At 34.4% G+C, this 23969-nt stretch overlaps 1 protein-coding gene and 1 pseudogene across 1 annotated transcript in view; one reads left to right on the top strand and one right to left on the bottom strand.

Moving 5' to 3' along the window:
* The first annotated feature begins 234 nt into the window (after positions 1 to 234).
* LOC145247453 (uncharacterized) overlaps positions 235 to 23969 on the top strand; it is a 44401-nt gene continuing 20666 nt past the window's right edge. Inside the window, exons 1-2 of the mRNA XM_080109237.1 lie at positions 235 to 713; positions 22622 to 22724. Coding sequence (XP_079965363.1) covers positions 517 to 713; positions 22622 to 22724 — 300 coding nt within the window. The 5' untranslated portion in view covers positions 235 to 516. The remainder of the gene's footprint in view (positions 714 to 22621; positions 22725 to 23969) is intronic.
* Positions 1318 to 1456, bottom strand: LOC145247708 (U2 spliceosomal RNA; annotated as a pseudogene).

The following is a 23969-nucleotide window of genomic DNA, read 5'->3' as shown; positions in this document are numbered from 1 at the left end:
AAAAAAATATATATATATATTATACACACACGTATCTATCTATCTATCTATCTATCTATCTATCTATCTGGTGGTGGTGGTGGTGGTAGTAGTAGTAGTAGTAGTAGTAGTAGTTATCATTTTATTTATGTCTATAAGTAGTTATAGTCATCACAGTTTTCTTTTCTGCATACGGATGACCATAAGCGATACTTTCGTACTTGTTCAACAGAAGAGTTGACAAGCAGCAGCAGCAGCTTGTAAAAACGTTGTTGTCCGATTGGATAAAATAAAACGAATTTATTTAATTGGTCAGCCACAACGGACAATGAGATTTGTTTATTTACAAAACCTCGTCCGACAACCATAAACAATATCGTAGCGTCGTAGTTTGTAATTCAATACGATTGACGTTGAGTTAAGTTTTATTTGAGTTGACTATAAGCAAGTGCCCGTTGTTCCAACCCGTGACGTCTTGGGCGAGGCCGTCCTTTTTCTGCTGAAACCAGAAAACCTCGAAGAAGAACAAGATACAAAATGAAGTTATCCTCGTCGTCCTATTCACCTCTCTCGTCCGATCGACACCGTCGACATCGTTGCTGTAACAAGCGTTGTCGGACGCTGTGTGGACTCTCGTGTTTTTTATTTCTTGTCATTTTCGTCATCGTCGTTGGAAGTTATATGCTTTACGTCTTTGAGACTTACCCAGCGCATGCTTCCTGCGACATTAAATGGTAAGTATGAAATTGTCGGCACTTCTGCAGTTTAACATTCACAAGCAAATTTAGAAAGCCGTTTTTAACATGGTTAAGGGAGGGGGGCTTTGTTAACGCTTTGCGGTACTATGCACTTATTGATCAGTGCTGACTGCTGAAATAATAACGTTATTTAAAAAGCCATTCTTAACATGGGGAGGGTAGGGTGTTTTGTGCCTATTCTGTACTTTAACCTTACAATTGAATTAAAAAAAAAAAAAACTTTAATTAAACTTGGAAATACGATTTTTAAAAAAAATGGTAAATTTATACAAATACCGTGACAGCGAATTAGAAAAAAATGTACCCTAACCCTAACCCAGTTTTCAGATTCGTGTTCAGCACACCGAAACGTAACAGAATACTACGTAAAAGATTTTACTAATTCGCTGTCACGGTGTTTGTATAATAATACCAAAAAAATAGCGCGGGTCAGTGAGTGCATTAGCACCCTCTTTGCGTGTACTTGCCCAGAATTCCCCTGTAGTTATTGTATTTATTTGCTTCGCCACCAAAGCAAATTAGGTACAAACAACGCCGTTTTTAATCGGGGGTAAAAACCAGCTCCCCTAAAAGTCGGCAAAAGGGGGGGGACACTCTGGTTACCAAAAATAATTGTCCCAGTATAGAGGGTTTCCCCTCTATTGACTGGTACAAATTATCTTAAGTGCAGTCAGAACAGATACTACACTTTGATCCCGGCCCGAAGGCCAAAAAAGAATATGTGGTACTTGTTAACATAGAATCGACAGATTGATTTTTTTAAATATGTTATTTTATGTCAAAACAACGGTATTTACTGAATAGTCATGTCGAAAATAATATAGCCAAAACTTATAAAAATTCATAGACTAGAATAACTGCTATTGTGGTTTTGGTAAAAAAAAATAAATAAATAAAAGAGTCTGTCGCTATAAGCTAAAGCAAAACGACGGCTGTTAAAGTGGCGAAAAGAACGGTAAGTATGTCCCGTTTATTCGCAAACTTCAAGGTGTTCATATCTAGGGAAAAGGCAATTTCGGTACTTGTACACTTTATCACTGAAAATGAAGACAGACATTTTTTTTTTGAGTACCTATCATTAGAATCAGAGGGATTTAGACAAGCCCGTTCCACAGCAGACATCCTCACCGTGATCTCTGAACGTATATACCAATCACTGGACAAAGCGGGGGAAGGCAGAGCGGTAGCTCTAGATATATCTAAGGCTTTTGACAGGGTATGGCATGAGGGTCTCCTCAGTAAAATCAGATCATACGGTATCACTGGTAGAATACTTAACATAATTAAATCCTTCTTAGATAAGAGAAAAATCCAGGTAGTCCTCGATGGTCGCACATCTAAACAATATGATATAAATGCGGGAGTGCCCCAGGGTTCTATCCTTGGACCTCTATTGTTCCTGATATTCATAAATGACCTCCCCGACAACATTGCCTCTGAGATGGGTATATATGCTGATGACACTACACTCTATGGCAGACACGACAGGAAGACGAATGAACACATTTCTAAAGAAATGGCAGAAACACTAGAGGAAGACCTCCAATCTGTAGTGGAATGGGGACAAAAGTGGTTGGTCGCGTTCAATGCTGCCAAGACTAAACTAGTTTCATTCAATAATTACAAGAAACCCTCTCTACCACCAATAGCAATGGCCAACGACTCTTTATCTGAGAGTCCATCTTTCAAACTCCTTGGCCTAACGTTCACAGGAAACATGAGTTGGAACAATTACATTGAAGGCATTGCCAGGGCCGCTGCAAGAAAGGTGGGCTCTCTCTACCGTGCTAGAAAACTACTAACACCCGAAAGTATCCTGTACCTCTATAAGGCCACCATTCGCCCATGTATGGAGTATTGCTGCCACATCTGGGCTGGTGCATCTGCTACTAGTCTCTCGCTCCTTGACAAGGTTCAAAAGAGAGTCGCAAATCTGATAGGCCCTGAACTGGCATCTAAGCTTCAGCCTCTGTCCCATCGACGAAATGTTGCATCCCTCTGCCTGTTCTACAAGTATTTTAGTGGTGAATGCTCTGATGAACTGCAATCACTTGTGCCCCCACGACGCGAGCACCCTCGACAAACCCGACAGGCTACTAGATCCCACCCCCACACTGTAGAGGTCCCTAGATGTAAAAGATCTTTTTACTCCAATAGTTTCTTCCCCAGAACCGCAAGACTCTGGAATTCCATTCCAGGTCCCTGCTTCCCCAACAGTACTGACGTGCAGAAGTTCAAGTGTAACGTGAACCGACACCTTGCTGCCCAAATCCCTACATAGTACCCCAGTAGTTGTTGCCCCTGATAGTAGCCCCCTACACCAAAGTGGCAATTTGCCTTGTTTGGGGTGAAAATGTAATAAAAAAAAAAAAAAAAAAAAAAAAAAAAAGGGATAAATCCGTATTTGAAACTATGGCCGAAGTAAGAAATAACAAAACAAACTAGATATTAATTACTTATTGGAAGAACTATGAAAAAAATAAAGTGAAAGAACATATCCATAATTGTTTAATTGGAAATGTTTCGATTTAATTAATGAAAACGGGAAAGTTGGTACTAGTGCAAGTGCACTTATTGATCCGTGCTGAAATAATAACGTTATTATTTAAAAAGCCATTCTTAATATGAGGGTGTTTTGTACATATTCTGTACTTTAACCTTACAATTAAATAATAATAAAAAAAACTTTAAACTTGGAAATACGATTTTAAAAATAGCGCGGATCAGTAAGTGAAAGTGCACAGTGCACCACTGCACTACTAGCACCGAAAAGTTTTTCATGAAACGTGTGTGTGTATATATATATATATATATATATATATATATATATATATATATTAAAAACAGGAAATAAAAATGACATTCATAATTGTTACAACTGGGCCAGCGCCATTTAAAAATCAAAACATTTATTGTATAAAAATGTATCAAAATATAATTGTAAAGACCTTTATTAAAAAGTCCGCGTAAGAAAATATAGTTTTAATAAAACAATTTTGTAATTTTTTTTTTGTCCTACTTCGATAGTTTAAAATACTGATTTTTTTTTTTTTTGCCTCTGATTTTAACGACAGGTGCCCCAAAAATGGTGTTTCCATTTTCGGCGATAAACTGTAGAAGTATCGCCATTTCCTCTAATTTTCCGTAAAAATACTTTTTTACTCGATTAATTTCATAATATATATATATATATATATATATATATATATATATATATATATATATATATATATATACACACACACGTTTTTGCTTAAAATAACATATTTCGGTATTTTTAAGGCCCGTCCCCGTCTCAGGTCTCACGTCCGTATATAACAATATTTTTTGTAGATTTCGGTGTGCTAAAAACGAATCTGAAAACCTTTGTCTCAAAAAATTAGCTTTCATGATATGAAGAAATTACTTTTTGTGTGTGTTTATTGGCTAAAAAAGTTTTTTTGATTTCTTTTGCATGGTATTAACCCTTGAAAATAGTCCCAGAGACTTTTGCATGGTATAACCCTTGAAAATAGTCCCAGAGACTATTTTCCATTTCACAGCATAGCCTTCATTTACGCTTTATTACAGTGTAGTATTGGCGGAAAATTAAAATTAGACGAAAACTACTTTTTTTTTTTTTTTTTTTTTTTTTTTTTTTTTTTTTGTTTGTTTGTGAAGGCCGGGCAGTGAAATGGAAAATAGTCCCAGAGTTAAAAAGTAAAGCACTCAACTTTTTGTCTTTTTTAACATAGAATTTTAATTTATTTTCAGTGGCGGACAAAACATAAATACATTATCGTACTTTTCCGGGGGTGCATGGTGGGTGGGTTAAGGTCTGAACAGTTTAACATTTCACAGAAATTCTGTTTTGTGACATAATTAAAAAAATAATTTTTAAAAAATAGCAAAATGATCCGTTGTGTGCGTTAAAAGAGGTGCTTCTACACTTTATTGCTGAAATTGGAAACGCCATTTTATTTCACGCACCTGCTGTGCAAATGTAAGGGAGACACCATTATTTTAAACTATAGCCGAAGCATGAAATAACAAAAAAAAAAAAAATTAAACTTTCGGTAAGAACTATGGAAGAAGTGAAATTACTGAAAACGGGAAATGAAAACAAAAACATTTACTGTATAAAAATTTATAAAAATATAATTGTAAAAACATTTATTGAAAAGTTTTCGTAAGAAAATACAAACAAATCATTTTAAACATATTATTGAATTAAATCAAGTTTGAAGGGTTAACGGTAATCTCCAAAAATACCGTTAGGGCTTACATGACCGCCAGAAGAATCAACAAAAAACTGCGAATAAAATATATAAAACTCGTAATTTCTGTTTTTAAAGTGGGTTGTCAATTTTCTTTATGAAATATACTTCCAAAATAAACTATTACAGTCGTTTAAAACATAATAGAAGTATTATTTTTTATTTTTTAAAAACAATGTTTACAAAATGTCTACGCACGTTCGTAGACATTTTGTAAACATTGTTTTTAAAAAATAAAAAATAATACTTCTATTATGTTTTAAACGACTGTAATAGTTTATTTTGGAAGTATATTTCATAAAGAAAATTGACAACCCACTTTAAAAACAGAAATTACGAGTTTTATATATTTTATTCGCAGTTTTTTGTTGACTCTTCTGGCGGCCATGTTGTAAAGCCCTAACGGTATTTTTGGAGATTACCCTTACGGAAAAGTGTAGAAACACCAAAGGTTATAACAATTTCCGTCTCAATTTAATCCCCCTCCTCCTCACAGGTATATATACGCGGAAGAATATCAATTAATTTATTTTCGAATTATTTAGAAATTATTCTTTCTACAAAAACTTATCCAAGTAAGTAGAAAAGTAACGTTACTCCCCCGTCCTCCACCCCCAATAAATTAGTTTTCGGTGGCTGTCCCCCCCCCCCAATACGTATCGAAAGTTCTCTTTCCCGCGGAAAAAATCGATTACTTAATTAAAACAATATGTCTATATGTCAAGGGTGCACGTCACGTCACGTCCGATTATTTCGGAATTTCTACAAAAATGACAAGGAGTCTTTGGCATTTTTAAGAAACCATGGTTATGTTACATGCGATACCTGCCAAAAAAAACTGCACTTTTAGGGAGGATGCAGAAGAGGTAGCTTCCTTATTCCAAAAAAAAAAAAAAAAAAAAAAAAAAGCGCTATTACAACTTCACCGTTAGCGACTTTAAAGGAACCTTCCTTCAGGATTGCCGAATTTCCCCATGGAAAAATAATTCTGTTCGTCAACCACTGACGTAGAAGGCACTGGGACCATGCTACAAAGTGCTTACAGATATCCACCAAAACGTCCGTTGACTAGCGGTCTTTCTGCAGTGAGGTCACCGATTTTTAGTTTTCGGAACAAGAAGCCATCGGTGGCCCTAATATCATTGTAAAAATAGACGAAACGTTGGTGGTACATAGTAAATATAATAAAGGCCGTCCTCCATCCCAAATTTGGCTGTTTCGAGAATTAGCAATAAAAAAAATTGTTATTCCACTGGTTGGCCCTATCGGCGAAAAGAGGGATAGAACTCTCCTTCCAATTATATTAAAATACGGTCGTGCTGGGTCGACTGTACTGAGTGACCGGTGGGGTGCGTGCCACTCCCTTCAAGACCACGGGTACACTCACTATATGGTGAACTGAACCACTCCGAAAATTTCGTTGACTCATCCAACTTGGAGATTTCACACTCAGAACATAGAACCTATATGGAGAAGACATCAAGGAGTGGGTCAAGAAGCGCCCTGGCATTAAAAGCAAGTACCTTAACCAATACTTGGCCAGATACTTGTTTTTAAACGACCATGGCGAGGATGAAATTATGCATCAATTTTCATTCGTTCTGCACGGCTCTATCCCCCCCCCCCCAACGTCAGCGAGTAGAGCCTCAACTCACAATCACGGACGAATCAACCGACGAAGAAAATTAGTGTAAGTGGATTATTTTTGCCATAATTTTTCTAGAAAGATTGAATAATTTCGAAACCTTTTGCGAATTAATTGGAGATTGGTTTACGACGGAAACATTTTTATTCTTTTAAAGTACGCACACAAAGGCACATTTGCCAACGATGAAGATAATTCATGCAAGTGGATCATTTTGCCATTTTTTTTCTTTGTTAATCATTCTGTCTTTTAATTTAAAACAGAACGAAATTTAGCATTCTCCGCAAGTTTTATCCAAAATTAATTTGAAATGATAAACTAATGCGGGTTTGTATTACTGTACACATAGATTCGAAAAAGCTGTCAAAAAAACAAATATATAACAAATAAATCTTATCAAAGGCAAGATAAGTTACTTTTCTACCAAACTGGATATATTTTTCGTATTTTTATTCAATGTAACGTTTATTCAGCTCGAAAAGCATAGTGTTTACCGATGTATTGGAAAATTCAAAATGGCGCCCGACTTTCTCTTTAACACGGTAAGTTTGGGAAAAGTTATTATAAATAATAAACTAGACAAAATAATGTTAGAAATTCGCTCAATATATGTTACCATGACATAAGTTGACATATATTCGGTGTTCTTTTAATAGTATTTTGTCTAGTTTATTATTTATAACACCTTTTCCCAAACTTACCGTGTCAAAGAGAGTCAGGCGCCATTTTGAATTTTCCAATACATCGGTAAACACTGCATGTTTTTCGAGCTGAATAAACATGTTACATTGAATAAAAACACCAACAATATATCCAGTTAGGTAAAAAAGTAACTTATCTTGCCTTTGATAACATTTATTTGTTTTTGTTTTGTTTTTTTTACAACTTTTTCGAATCTGTGTACAGTAATACAAACCCGAAATCCAGTGTTTTTCTTTTTCTTCAGCTAATTTTAAGGTGCTAATGCACTTACTGATCCGCGCTATTTTTTAAATCGTATTTCCACGTTTAATTAAAGTTTTTTTTTTTTTAAATTCCATTGTAAGGTTAAAGTACAGAAAAGGTACAAAACCCCCTCCCCTCCCCATGTTAAGAATGGCTTTTTAAATAATGTCATAATTTCAGCACGGATCACTCTCTGCATGAGTACTAATTTTAAAGTGGCCGTCGAACATTACTGCGCTATGTGATAAAGCAGTTTGGTACGTGAGTGCGCGTGCGAAATGGCCATGCAACAGCCTTCGTTGATGCTACCGCGTGCTTGCGCGTTGCGTAAAAACAAGTTATGTCGTGATACCATACAAACGGTAAATTTCGGACGGAAACGGTTTGCAGATTCGTTTTCAGCACACCGAAATCTACAAAAAAAAAATAGTCTGTTATATTTGAACGTGGGACGGGCCTTAATGTAAAATTTTTCACATATTTTTAAAACTGTGAAAGAGTAGTGGTTGAACGATCAAGTGCTCTCTGATCCTCTCTCCTCTGATCTTGAGCAAGTGGTACACTACACTGGTACAATGGGGAAAAAGGTGGCTTGTTACTTTTAATGCATCTAAAACCAAGCTTTTATCTTTACATCATCAACGCTTTGATCCCCATCTGGCATCAATTGAAATGAATCGCTCTCGTCTTTGGGAGGCCTCGTGTTTTGACAAGCTTCTGGGCTTGACCTTTACTCCTGATCTTAAATGGAACACGTACATTAAATCCGTTGCCAAGGGCGCTGGAAAAATCGTGGAATCCTATCGATTCAGTAGATATCTCACTGCTGTGCATTGATGCAATTCTCTACGTCCAAGGATGGAGTAGTGTTGCCACATCTGGGCAGGAGCTGCTAGAAAGGACTTATTCTGCCTTGATAGTTCAAAATAGACTTCGTAGCCTTGTGAGGGATGTCCTTTTCTCTTCCCTGCAACCTCTCTCACAGAAGAGATGTTGCGAGTTTGTCTCTGCTTTATCGTTATTTCCATGGCAAGTGCTCGGCTGAGCTCCATTCTATGGTTTTCCCCTCGCCAAACTTTCACAAGAAACACCCGTCTAGCAGAAAACACTATCACTAGTTTTCCCCCACTCTTTATATGTGCCTAAACCTAAACGTAGATTCCATGAGCAAAGCTTCTTTCTTAGAACTGAACTGCACGCATATGGAATTGTTTTTCTGCTTTCCAGCTGACTACAATATGGTTGTCTTCAAGTCTAACGTAAACAAGTTTTTGATGAGCCGTTCCATATAATTTAACAAATTTACCGAATGGCGAATCTCCATTACTAACGGTTACTATATTGTCCAATTTCTACTGTAAACTCTTTAACCCCTTATCCTCGAGTGGCCTCTTGGCCTTGATAAGTGCTGATGCCTATGTAAAAAAACAAAACAAAAAACCTCTATAAAAATAAAACAACAAATCTTCCCGATTCTAAACAAATTGATTTCAGTATCTTAAATTCCCGTATGAAACAAATAAACAAATCTCTTATTTAAAAAAATAAATAAATGTTACGGTTTTGGGTATTTATGCACCTATTGTGCCGTGCTGAAATAATAACGTTATTTAGAAAGCCATTCTTACCATGGAGAAAGGAGGGTGTTTTGTAATTACTCTGTGCTTTCACATAACAATTTAACAAACAAAAGATACGGTAAATTTTTACGATGTGCCCCAGAGTATTATAAACACCCCAACCTCCCCATATTAAGAATAGCTTTCGAAATAAGCACCCCGACCTCAGAAGCCGTTCTTAACATAGGGAGGTTTGGGGTGTTTATTCAGAAAGCCGTTCTTAACATGGAGTGGTTGGGAGTGTTTATATTACGTTGGGCAGGTTGTAAAAAAATACCTTTAATTTAATTTGAACATACTATTTTAAAAATATATAACGCGTTAGCCTTTTGACTAGGAACAAAGTGTAATATCTGTTCGGAGTCAGTGGAGAAGAAATCTTTCTAGACTGAGATGCAGAGTGTCCCTTTTGGGGAGCTGGAGCTGGATTTTCCCTATATTAACCTACCTTGTGTCTAACTCTGCCCTCGTAGGGAGGCAAGTAGATAGGAACATAGATGTTTTTAACTTAAAACCAAAGACAAAAAAAAAAATCAAAAATGCAGTCGCATTTATAATTATGTTGACTTTTTTTTTTTTTTTTTAAGTCGGAAAAGAAAGTGCTGGTATGGCTGACCTAATGCACACACCTATGGGATTGCGTTCACTAGTTTTAGAGATGGAGGTTAACAAGTTTTTTTTTTTTTTAGGGATGCGTCCACGCCTGTTTTGGGGTTTTACTTTAAGTTGTTTTGTAATAAGAGAAATATTTTGTTTGAGTCAATTCAAAGAAATAGTTAGTGAAAAAGTTTCCAGGTTTTTATAATCAAGTGTGAGAAAAACCGGAGACATTGTTATGCGGTAAACAAAACAAAAAAGTTCAAAAGGCTCAAGAGATAATTTATGCCTTTAAAATGGAAGGTTTACAGCAATAGGAAAAGCATAGAATGTTCGTGAATATTTTAAACTCCTGTCAGGGAAATCGTATTCAAAATTTCTCTGTTGATTTTTATAAATTATAATTCATTGGAAGTTGTTTCAAAGAGTTAATGTTCGTTTGATTTCGTATAATTGGAGTTCAGTGAAAAAGATTGGAATATTTCAATGAATAAAGTTTATACAGATTTGCAGACGATAATGTGATGAGTTCTGTATGTTCGTTAATGTTTGTGTGTGCGAGTGGAGAAAAATGGGGCAGAGATGAGCGTACAGTGGGTGGGGCGCCGAGAGACACTGATCCATGGACTCGGGTCAACCGGGTTCATTGAAGAAAAACCTGGCTTTTAAAGGGTTTAAGGTAGCTCCAAAAAAGACCATTTCAAATAAATTCAATTTTGAATAATGTCACAATTGTGAATGAATTCGCGTGTACTATTAAAAAGAAGTACTATTTCGTCACTTTATTTTATTTACTATTTTAGATAGATGAAATAAATAGCATTTAAAACTATTTAAAAGTACTAAAAATAATGAGCCATTTAGGTAGAAAAGTAATTATTATTGGTAACCAAAAATTTAAATAATTGTGAATTTATTCAAACGGTCCTTTGGAAAAGAAATGTGTAAAATAAAGTGTTTATGCATTTATGTTCCGTGCTATATATTTAAATAGTATTTTCACGTTAAATTCAAGTTTTACAATATCTCTTCGTTTATTAAATTGTTAGGTGAAAGTACAAAATAGTTACCCGCTAGTTCGGTAACATAAGTGCACGCAACAGAAAATAAAATGACTTTTTTTTACATAATTACAAATTTAAATCATTGTGAATTTATTCAAACGGTCCTTTCTCTCTAAGTCAACCCGCTCAACCCCTCCTCAAAAAAAAAATATATATATATATATATATATATATATAAATTCAAGTTTTACGATATCTTTGTTTATTATAAATGTTTGTTAGGTGAAAATACAGAATAGTTACAAAACACCCGCCAGTCCGCTAACATAAGTGCATAAAGTACCAATAAAGTGATTTTTTAATATTGTATTCAGCTAAATCCATAACAAGCGGCACTTGAATGTTTATTTTATTGTCGCTACACTGTAATCACGTGATTAAAATTTTGGGAGACAAGAGTCAGGAGTATTTGCTGTGTTATTTGACCAAGAAATTTGAGTTATTGCCCCTTCCTAACAATGGCCGTCGTCTCGTCCACAAAGTGCCAATTTGTTTTGTTGTCCAATCAAATAAAAGCAGTCGATAAAATTTGGTAGCCAGTTATTAGAATACAACTACAAGTAAAAGAAAAATAATTTTCCGTCGTCTGAATGCATTTATTTTGTCCTTGATGACCTCATGATTATTTTTTGGTATTTGTTAAGATAGTCGATAGATCGATTATTTTTTTTTAATATTATTTTAAGTAAAAGCAACAGTACTTGAGTGTTGAAGATAGTAATATAGCCAAAAATTACGAGAATCCATTGAGTAGAAAATTATAGCTAAAAGAAATGTTTACGGAAAATTGGGAGAAATGGCATTTTTCTTAGATTTGAACACCTTGAAGATTTCGAATACAAGGTACATACTTATCTCTCTTTTCGTCACTTTAATGGCTGACGTTTTGCTTTAACCGATAGTGATAGAATTTTGTAAAAAAAAAAAAAAAAAAAAAAAAAAAACAGCTGTTCTATTCGATGAATTTTCGTAATTTTTGGATATATTGCTATTTTAACAGGACAAGTAAGCACTGTTGTTTTGGCTTCAAACCACATATTAAAAAAAATCGATCTGTCGACTCTAAACAAACACCTGATTTTTTAATACTTATACATAGAAGTTACTGTGCTATTTATTTATTTCATATATAGTATTTTGAAGTTAAATTCAAGTTTTACGGTATCTTTTGTCTTAAATTAGGTGAAAGTACAGATTAATTCCAAAACGCCCCCCCCCCATGTTAAGAATGGGCTTCTAAATATTATTTCAGCACAATACCTTCTCTGCATTTTTTAAATCATATCAAGAGCAATCACACTACATCCGATATTGATGCAGGATTGGTAAGCGTATCTTCTGTAGTTTCTGATTTTTATCCTTGTACACACACACGAACAAAATAAAGATTTTCCGGTTAAAATCAAGTTCCATCTGTGTTTGTTTACATATACGTCGGCTAATATTTCTGCTTGATGATAAATACCGGAAAAGTCACCTTTGATTAATGTTTATGCAAACGAACCTGTTTTATTTTTTTTTCTTCAGAATAACAGAATATTTTTAAACTGGTAAACATTACTTAGAAGTGACTTTTCCAGGGCATTCATCGTCAAGCACAAACATCAGCTGACATAGATGTAAACAAATGCAAAGAAAACTTGATTTGGTGTTTATTTCGAGTGGCACTTATGACGGCAATTAAAAGTAAAGAAAATATAGAAGAGGCTGTATGATGTACGTACTGTAAGAAATTATCCAGTCATCGTACAAGCCTTAACTGCAATTGTATCGATTGATTTGATTGGTCGAATCTAACCCAGACATGTCACGTGCCGTTGCCGCCAATTTCTATTTCCTTTTCAGTTTTCTTCAGTTCTTTCCAGATCAGCGAAGGAGGGAGGACTCATTTTTTTTATGTGTTCTAAGAAAGGGACTTGGGTGCTAATATTAGTGGCTTCTATACTTCAGATATCGGCCGTGGATGAAGTATCGAACATATTTGTAAAAGCCTACGAATTAGGCATACTTATAAGACTGAATGTCTACAACTGCATTATGGACTTTTCTTATTATTGTGAACTTTTCATCTTCTGTATTCAGCCTGTTTGCATTGTTACCAATTTTTTAGGGCCATGAAGTCCGATAGAATACGGCTAAATTCATCCTTCCCTGCAACAGACTACGACAGCATGCGGATTGAAAAAGGACTAAAACTATCACTTCATTGAAGCAACTTACCAGCTCCGTTCATTAGATGCAAGATGGGCACACTATTTTGCAATAATATCCTATGTACCAATAAAGTTTGTCTTGAATTTTACATGGAGGGTTTGTTGTTTTGTGATTCTCATTTCTTGCCTCCTTCAACAGAGAGCATCGAACATGTTAGTTGAAATTCCCATCTTGACATAAAATAATTCCTATATGTTCGAATTGCAAAGTATGCAAAATACTATATAAAAAAAAAAAAAAAAATGAGTCCTTCCTCCTTCGTTGATCTGGAACGAACTTAAGAAACTGAAAAGGAAATAGAAATTAGTACCAAAGGCGCGTGATATGTCTGGTTAGATTCGACCAATCAAATCGATCAATACAATGGCAGTTAGGGCCTGTATGATGACTAATTTCTTACATTACTCGTTACAGAATGTCATATTCCAAAAATCACATAAATCGATCAAGTAGTTTTATTTAAAACCAAGACAATCAAAATTTCCGATTTTTAGCGACTGCATTAAACATAAGGCACAGTTTTCATTTATCATCGATTTGCCTCCCATTTTTTCCTATCATCAGCTTTAATCATAATGGACGAAAACACTACGACTCACTAAAACTTGATTTTCTTGAATTAAAAAAAAAACAACAAAAAAGCTCTTTGATCAAATTACGTAATTTTTGGAATATTTCATCTTTGTTCCGTAACTGCTACGTAAACCATACAGACTCTTCTGTATTTTCTTTACTTTTAATTGCCGCCATAAGTGCCAATCTGAATAAGCCCTCCTGATTCTCCCCCCCCTTCTTTTATTTGGATTGCTATTCTCATCTGTTGTTAGTGCCACAATGATTCGATCGATGTAACCTCCGGCCTCCTTTCCATATGAGAAAAAAAGAAGATTACCGGTTTTCATTCTGAAGTGTTAATTTTGAACAAATTTCCAAAATAATTTAATTTTCTTAAAACTAATTTATGATTTCGAAAGTTCACACACAAAAAAAAAGATCTTTATATTATTTGCTGATACATTGTGGGATTTTTTTAAAGATCAGAATTTTATATGCATGTAACCATAGAGAAGCATCATACATAAACACAAACAACTGCTCTTTATATAATAGACTAGCGGTTTAGAGGTGTGTGGTTTTGGGTAAATCAAAACAAAAGAATAATAAAAAATTGTTGTCCGGGTGTTTGTGTCGGTGGGGTGGGGGTAAAAAAAGTTCTGGTAGGTAAGTAGGAAGGATCGAACCCAAAGCCTTGAGGCGAAGTTGGACAATAAAGTGCAGGCAGTTTTTTTTTTTTTTTTTTTTTTTTCCCCCAAGATGTTGTGGGGGAGGAAACCAGCTCTCCTTAAAAAAGGGATTATCCAAATTGAATAGCAATTGTCTGATATAAGGAGAAACTCCGCATTGATCAAAGCTGATTGCTTTTGGACATTCCTGGCGATCGCGACCAATAGGAACAATGCCACCAGCTTCGAATTAGTTTCGCTTTTATACAAAAAAGACGAATCCACACGCGGCGATCCAAAAATATGGAATATTTAGCTTTACAAAGTCGGGCAAATTAAATAGACAGGCGACCCCCCCCCGTTCTTAACTCGTAGATATTATCATTTAGACAGCATATAAAAAGTTTTAAGGAGTGAGCCGACTGATCGCTTCCCGGAAAAAAGCCTTTTGCAAACATACATACACACACACATGTTCGCTTTTTTTATATATAGATAACAGTGAAAATGGCTGACAAACCTCCCTCTTCCCCACCTTGGCCAATAAAGCCTGGTCCAGTTAACACCCAAGGAATGAAAAATTTTACCTTTTTTTTCATTTACATGGTAGTCACCACTTATCAAGGCCCGGAACCCACTCGGGGATAAGGGTTATTGCGTGTACAGTAATCAATGGGATAATATCGTAGTAATTGTTAGTAATGGAGATTTGATAGTGTCTTACTTGAGAGGGCCGTTTGTCAGGAATTTGTTTATGTTGGACTTGAAGATTTCCAAGTTGTAGTCAGGTGGGAAACAGGCAAAAGTTTTGTTCATGGAATCTACGTTTTGATTTAGACACAGAGGGCAATACTGGTCAAGAATATATTAACTTTGTAGGTATTTGTTTTATATTTTTGTACTTTTAGCCGAACATACAGAGAACTTGAATGCCTACTAGACACTATTCTCGAGTGTAAAGTTTCTCTGTTCAGAGGTTTGTTAGAAAAACCTGGCATTAGGATACTTTTCGCTACAAGTAAACTCTGACTAAATATCCAATAGTATTTGCGGCCTAAATAAGATCTCCTTGGTATGGCTAATCTATACTGGCTTTTACGAGGATTGGTGCATCTTCTCCAAGTGATGTTACTTCAGATAACAGCATGAAGCTGGATACTCAACCAGACAGATGAATTCTCGTCCTGGAATCCAGTAAAACCAAGAGATTGCAAAAAGATAAACTATAACATATGTGAATGGTTAATTCTCGAGAGGGAAATAATGTTCTGGACTAATTCAGTGTTTGAGGTGTAAAGGAGAACTTTAATAGAATATTCGAATACCTATGTATCTCGTATAGAGATCAAGTGGGAGCCCCAGGAAAGGGAGACCCTTAATTTCTGAGAACTTTGAAGTAAAATGAAAAAATAAAATAACTGGCTATTTTATAAAAGATAAGAATTCTAAACTAAACGATTTTTTTTTATTTATTTATTTTTTATTTTATTTATTTATTTATTATTATTATTATTTTTTTTTTTGAGAATTAATTTTTATGGCATGAATTTCCGTTCTTTGGAATTTGGGATGGTCTCATCATGTAATATTGGTGGTGGACTGGTGGCTTAAACGAGGAAGACTGAACTCCATGTCAAAATTAGGGTCATTTTGAAAAATGTCTTTCCTTAGAAAAAGAAAACAAAACAAAAATAAAACGTTCTATGGCTTCCTGCATTTCATTAAAATCTGTTTGAAACAAAAAGGCACCTGTTTTCTAGAGTGTACATTTACATTTTTTGTTAAAAAAAAAAAAAAAAAAAAAAAAGTCGTGCCTGAGCCAATTTTTGCTATTGTGCTTATAGAGAAAAAAAAAAAAACAGAATGGAAATATTCGCTCATTTTGATTTCATTTTAGTTAAAAAAAAAAAAAAAAAAAAAAAAAAAATCATTTTCTTTTTCTCAACCCCATTTTTACTTCCATTTTGAACTCTGACCGGAAATGAGAAATTGTGTTGAAGTTTAAAGATAAATGCGAAAAGAATGGAAGAGAATTTAATTACTCGTCAATAACCTAAAAATGGGGTCCATGTAAAAACTACGAGTCCCTATGGAATTTCAATCACCAATTTTAGGAAGGGGTCATTACTTTTTGTTGGGGGGGGGTCACGCAAGTTTAGGAGGTTTTACTTTAGGGTATTTTGTAAGGAGATAAGTATTTTTAGGAGTCGAATTCAGAAATATTTTCAGTGAAAAAGATTTCAAATGTGAGAAAAACGAGAGAAATTGTCATACAGTAAACAAAAACACAATGAGTTAAGAAGGCATATCTTCACAAAAGAGATAATTTGTTTACAATGAAAGGTTTACAGCAATAGAAAAACATAGAATGTTTGAATATTTTTAAAGTTCTTGTAAAAACAAGGGGGTTCATTAGCTGAAACATTATAGGAAGTCTGGATCGATTAATTAAGAGCTGTAATTTCAGGGGTCAAGAAAATAATGTACAAAACTTCTCTGCTCATTTTGTGTTGATTGATTTTGTATTAGAATTGGAGTTCAGTGAAAAAGATTGGATGAATAAAGTTTATACAGATTTGCAGACGATAATGTGATGAGTTGTGTGTGTCTGTGTTTTCGTCGTTAATACTTATGTGCGCAAGTGGAAAAAATGTTGCAGTGATGAGCGCACAGTGGGGTGCCCAACGACACAGATCTACAGATTTTTTTTTTTTTTTTTTTTTTTACACGGTGGTCACCACTTATCAAGGCTCGGAAGCCACTCAGGGATAAGGGTTATTGCAAGTACATTACGTTAGTGTGGAGATTTTATGAAGTGTTTACTTAAGGGGGCAGTTCATTAGGAATTTGTTAACGTTGGACTTGAAGACATCCAAGTTGTAGTCAGGTGGGAAGCAGGCAGACGGAACAGAGTTCCACAGGCGTTTAGATTTAGATTAACTGGGTTCCACTAGTTTATTGAAAAAAAAATCTGGTTCTTTTAAAGGGTCTAGACGGCTCTCAGAAAGACCATTTCAAATAAATTCAGAAAGTTTTCTGATTGGTCCAAAATATCATTCCTTTTTATTTAGGATAATGTATGCGCAGACTGTGCGTACAAACTCCTTTATGTGTTTTGATTTTGTATGTCGATGTGTAAAGATTGACTGCATCCTCATCATCCCATTATGCTAGCAACAGAAAGGACATCCAACCTATAAAAATTTGGTGCTAATCCATAACACACTCCCAGTCTCAAGACACACAAAAAAAGACAATAATATAAAAAAAAATTTATACATATTCACAAACTAAAATTAATGTAAACTAATCAAATAACTTTTTACAAAGAAAATAATTTTTAATCGAATTTGAATTTTCTGGTGCCCACCTCATGTTAAGAATGGCTTTCTAAAATCTCGCAAAAGTTTGAATTATTTGGAGTTATCTTCAGTTTCCTACAAAATGGCATTGAAAGAACATGATTTAGTCATAAAATGTGAATTTAATTACTACTACAGTGTGGAGCAAGAAGTGTTGCCCTAAAGAAAACGACACTACAGCTTTATTTTAAAACTTTTATTGAAAAAATCAATTCAGGTAACTTTGATTATATAGAGCTGACATCTATTTAATGTAGCCACTTTCAGCCTCAATCATCACCTCGATACAGGTCTGGAACTAGTAGCATATCTTTTCCACAAGTGCCGGTGGGAGCTCAGTAGATGGCAGCTATCAGGCTGGCCTTGGTGTTGTGGGAAGTCATGTCGGTGATCTTCTCAATGTATGACTAAACGAAGTAGTCCAGTGGGTTCAGGTCAGGGGAGGAGGGGGGGGCAGTGAGAGAAGAATACAAAGTCGTAGCACTCCTTCTGAAGCCAAGCCTTGGTCTCTTTAGGCTTGTAGGCCAGAATCAAATCTTGCTGCCACACCTAGGGTCTGTCAACGGCCACCTGGTTGCACCAGGAGATCACCACACTCTTCAGCACATCCAGGTAGACTTTAATGTTGACTTTCAAGCCGACTTTAAAGATGGGAAGTGGCATTATGTGGTTCTCACTTGAAACCACACCAAAGACCATAACCGTGGCTGGAAACTTGTCCCTGTTATTTGTGGCAATCCAGCGATGCATTTTGAAGGTGCTGGCAATGGTCGTGTGGTCATAACTTGAATCAGTAGAGAGCATGAGTTGTACAGTGGCGCATCTACAATCTTGCTCATTGAACAGTGTGTCATTTTCAGACATGATAGAAGGCTCCTATCGCTCTTGGGATTTGTACACAACTGGCCAACTAGTAGATGGTTTGCAGCAAAAAAAAGACTGGTTTTCATCAAATGGAAATGGAATCATGTCGTCTTTTCTGGGGCGACAATTTTATTGTTCCACCCAGTACTACTTAATCAATTTTTGCAATTTTTTTTTTTTACGATAAATAATTTTGTTTCAGAATGTTATTTTATTTACTGGTCAAATATTTAGCATTTTAATCTGAATGTTTCTTTTCTAGATGTTGTGACTTGTATTGCAACAAGTTGTAATCTATTTCTAAATTGCAAGAGAAAAAAAGTCAAACTTATTTCGTTTTTTTTTCTTTACGGTCACATTTAAAAGATAAATGAATTTGTATTACAATGTTTTGTTTTTCCAAACTTTTTGAGATGAGAATTAATAATCTGTATTATTTAGATTCTTCGGATAACTGTTCTCATCTTGAGTGTTATTTTCAGAACGTTTCAGTCGATGTAACATCCGACCTTCTTTGGGCGTATTTTGTTGAACTTGGGGAATCTTTCTTTCAAACTTGTAAATCTGCATGAAATTTCAAACGGAATCAGTTAACTCATCAACACTATCCCCATAGATTTAGTAAACAGAACATTCGTCTGAATAATCCAAATGATTCAAAATGTTTGAGTAAAGAAATAATTTCTTTCAACATAAACCATTTCTTTTGCCATAATAAATAATTTTGTTTCATAATGTTAGTTTATTTACTGAATAAATATTTAATATTTTAATTCAAATGTTTTTTTTTTTTTTTTTTTTTTTTTAGAGGAAATGACTTGAATTTCAACAACTTGTGATCTATTTCTAAATTGCAAGAGAAAGTCAAATTGGTTTCATTTTTTATTTTCATTATGCTCACATTGAAAAGATAAATAAATTTTCATCGCAATTACTAAAATGTTTATTTTTCTGAATTTAGAGAGATGAAAATTGATAATCTGTATTACTGTTCTGATCTTGAGTGTTTTGGGGTTTTTTTTTTTGTTTTTTGGGGTTTTTTTTCAAAACGTTTCAGTCCAAGTAACATCTGACCTTCTTCAGGTGTATTTTGTCAAACTCTGGAATCTTTCTTTCGAACTCGGACGAAATTTTGAATGAAACCATTTATCTAATCCGCACTACCCCCGTGGATTTAATAAACAGAACATTCGTCCAAATAATTACCAACATGATAATGTTTATTTAGCTGCATCAAAAAAAATGCAAAAGATGTCTCGGATTTACAACAAAGTTATGAATGAAATGTTTATCATTTCAAATTAAACTTTCGTGGATTTTAAGTGTACGATTTTGCAAAGCGATGGCGATCCAGCAAAGCCATCTCGTATTAAAATCGAATTATAATCAATATTTTGGATTGAATCAAAGAATCTTTAATAAATGTGACCTAATTTTGAATTTAAAATGATCAAATTTATAATAGAATAAAAAAAAATGTTCTTTGTTCTTTTGCTTTGTGTTGCCTGAAGTTTCATAAGAATGAAGTTTCTTCTTTCTAAAAATAAACTGAAATTATTTACATAGTCGTAAACAATGACTTTTCTTTATTTAATCAAAACAATTGTTTTTGTTCGTTTTTTTTTTTTCTTTTCTTTTAACTCTCAACCTGGAAAAAAACAAGATTTTATTGGAATTCTTTTAAATTAAATAAAAGATAATTTTTAATTCATGATAAATGATTACTTTTTTATTTGAATAAATACCAATCACACATACATCAAACAAATATTTAACTGTTAATGGTTGAAGATGGCAAGCAGAAAGACGATTTTCAAGCAGTGATTTTTAACTAGATTCCAAAATACAAAACCTTGACTTTTGAGAAATATACTTTATCAACAAATGTGTTTTGATAAAGCTGATATTTTTCTGGTAGCACAAAAAATTAGCTTTATAAATCAATATAAAGATATTCGGTTTCGAATATCATATATTATCTTTTTTAAAATTTTATTAGCAACTAATGTGCACGACCTTAAGTCCATGTGACAATACTTTTAACATGTTGGTTGTCTGTTATTAATTTATTTCTATTATTTATGTATTAGTATAATATTTGAAAACAAGGTTGCATCAAAGGGAAATCAATATTCTTGTCCAGGGTTGTCAGATTGGCCTTTTTTAAAGCCAAATGTCAAGAACTTGGCCATTAATTTTTTTGAAGCTGTTTGATTTCCAAAAAATGTATTTAGCCCCTATCGAAATGTAACGTATGGACTAACGACAGAACAAGAAGAATACTATATAGATTATTGGTATTGGTCGGTTTATAGTTGCTTTGCATGCTCAGCATTCCACGAAAAAAAGTATTGAATTATTAAAGACGCATTGGAATCGGTTTATCATCCTGAAAAGAAATCGTGTTGATGAATAAAGTCGAATTGTACTTAAAAGTTGTTTTAGGTCCAGGATTTATTGAACGATATGTTAATTAAGAATGTTGGAAACTGGAGAAAGCTTGAATACCTACTAGACAATATCTTCGCGTGTCTAAAGTCTCTTTGTACAGGAGTTTGTCAGGACAATCTGGCATGAGAGTATTTCTCCCTACAAGTAAACCCTGACTAAATATTCAAAATCACATGATATTCTCAGCCTCAATAAGATCTCTGTATGGATAACCCGGACTGGCTTTTACAAAGGAATGGTGCACCTCCTCCAAGTGATGTTGGTCCTGGATATGACCTTAAACTATATCCGATGGTGAGGCCCCAGCTTGCGGGCTCTGGGGAGTGTGGAGCCACCCTTTAATTGCTATTGCTCCCAGGTCCACTCTGACCCGGAGTGGTAGTACCTGTTAGGGTCCCAACTATGGGTTAAATAGAAACTGACCTGAAAAAAACAAATATATTCTATTAAAAAAAATATTTCTTCAAAATCACCGGATTTGGCATTAAATAACCTGAAAAGGGTTGATATGCCGTAAAACAAAAACAACCAACCAAGTGATGTTACCTCAAGTAAAAACATGAAGCTGTTGTTGTAAGCGTTAGGGGATTTCATAGGTAGTTGAATCATTGAAACTAGAAATGCTTACAAACATAAATACTTAACGCAGATAGTTCACAAGTACATAAATACACATTTTATTACAAATTGACAAACATGAAAGTTATGTAACACCACAATACACAACAACAATTTGGTACTCACTTAGAAGTGGTTAAAGTCCTACTTTGTCTCATAGTGGGACAATGTTCTCACCAGGATAAAACTTTACATTTTCTGTTAGTCCGAAACCTCTTTTTTTGTCCAAAAGGAAGTCACTCCCCCGGTGTCTATATAAACCGGTGTTCTTTACCTAAATTCCCCTACGCTGAGTACTCTGCCAGACTAGATGAATTCTTATTCTGGAATCCAGTAAGATCTAGAGACAAAAAAGATATACTGTAACATATGTAAATGGTCAATTGAGGAGAGAAATGTTTTATACATCTGTATTAACTTGGTGTTTGAGATGTAAAGAAAAACTTTAATATCTATGTAGCGTTTATAAAGATAAAATGCTAGTCCCAGGAAAGGGGCCCTTTGATTTCTGAGAACTTTGATTGAAGTAAAACGAAACAAAAAACAAAAAAAAGCATATACATACATTGTATATATATTTTTATTTTGTACTAGCATGGGTGCCTGGCATTGCCCAGATGTTTGGAGGTGTATGCTGAGCAAAAAAAAAAAAACGTTCAATTTTTTAACTTTGAACCCTATTATAGCCCCTTAACATTTATTGTTTTGGGCTCAAATCAACTTGTTAGATCCATGTCCAAGGAACCTATATCTAAAATTTCAAGTGTTTAGACCCCAAATTGTCAGGAGTTTGGTAGTCCTCAAAGGTCAAATCGTTGAACTTTAACCCCTTAACAGCCAAATTTCTGGCCAAAACCCAATCACATAGATTTTCCCAAATCTCAGTACACTGTATATCAAATTTCGAGTCTGTAGACTAAAAATTGACAGTTATTGCATAGGGAAATGTACACACAGGCACACGCACATTCACTTTTATAGATGTATATAGATTTGACTTATGATTTTTTTTCTTTCAAAATGCAGGACATTTAATGGCAGTTGCATTCCCGTGGCAAACAAGATTGAGCATCAAATTAAAACCTGGTCGTCTAGCATGTGCAATGGTACACAAAAGTGCATGTATGAGGTAAGTTGAATAGAAAACGGAAAGAGGATGTTGAGGTTAAGTGTCTGAAAGTAATTTAAAAAAAAAAAAAAAAAAAAAAATTTTTTTCTTTTTAAGATGAAAATTCTCAGTAACTACATTAAATATGATTTTACTTTCATGCTATGAAGAAATTAAAATTTTAACCTTTTTAGTGAAAATAAAAAATATCTTACAGTAAGAAAAAATATCTTACAGTAAGAAAAAATAAATTGATTTACCAAGAGGGCAGCTCATCAAGTATGACATAATCACATCGACACACCGTTTCTCATTAGATCACTGAAGTTAAGCAACGTGGAGCCTGGCCAGTATTCAACAAGTGACTATTTGGGAATGTTAGGTGTTGTATGTATCAGAAGTTTCATAGAAAGCTGAAAGAGTCAGGATGTCTGAAAGCATTTCTTTTTTTTTTTTTTTTTTTTTTTTTTTTTTTTTTTTTGCTTTCAAATAACAAAACATTAAATTTGATTTTTTTCAATATTATGTTATGCAGAAATTAATATCTAAGTTTTATTGAAAAAAATCTCATGCTAAGAAAAATTATATATGACATTAATGCATTGACACACTGATTCTTCACCAAAGTTAACTGATGTGTAGCCTGGCTAATACCAGATGGGGAGCTATTTAGGAATACTAGGAACCGTGCGGCTGGGGATCGCTTGGGAATTTAATATTTATTGTAAACTTTCTTCTTCGGAGGAGGAGGAAGCCGGCATAAACTACCCGGCTGGTACTACATCTCATATTACTGGTTCGTTTAAGAATTTTTGAAATCGATAATATAAATCTGAAACATCTGTTAGTGTGTATGCCTTGCTAAAACTTTCGACACGCACAACCAGCTGGCAAAATTGGTATCGTTTGAAAGCTCCGTCTTTTGGTCGACAAATATAAAAAAATTGGCCAAAAATATTAATTCTTTTACCATCAACTGCGCTGCTTTTTACAAGGAGGGGTCACTTTTTTCGTCAACATTTTTGCAAAGTCACCTTGCATTGACTAAGCTTAATTTGAATGGAGGTGATGCCGTATGTCATGGTGTGTGTGTGGTGACTCAACCGTTCGCCCCCCCTCCCTTTTTTTTTTTTTTTTTTTTTTTTCCCCACTTTCTTTTCCTCTTAGTGTTACAGGTTCAAGTTTGCCTATTACTTTTTTTGGCACTGCTATTTACATTTATTTTAGGGAGTTGGCTAATTTTTTTTCTTTTTGTTGTTTGAAACA

Source organism: Euprymna scolopes, chromosome 25 (genome assembly GCF_053919585.1).
Source record: "Euprymna scolopes isolate OS-2025 chromosome 25, ASM5391958v1, whole genome shotgun sequence".
In the NCBI taxonomy this organism is placed as follows: Eukaryota; Metazoa; Mollusca; class Cephalopoda; order Sepiida; family Sepiolidae; genus Euprymna; species Euprymna scolopes.
This window is presented reverse-complemented; position numbering and strand designations above follow the sequence as displayed.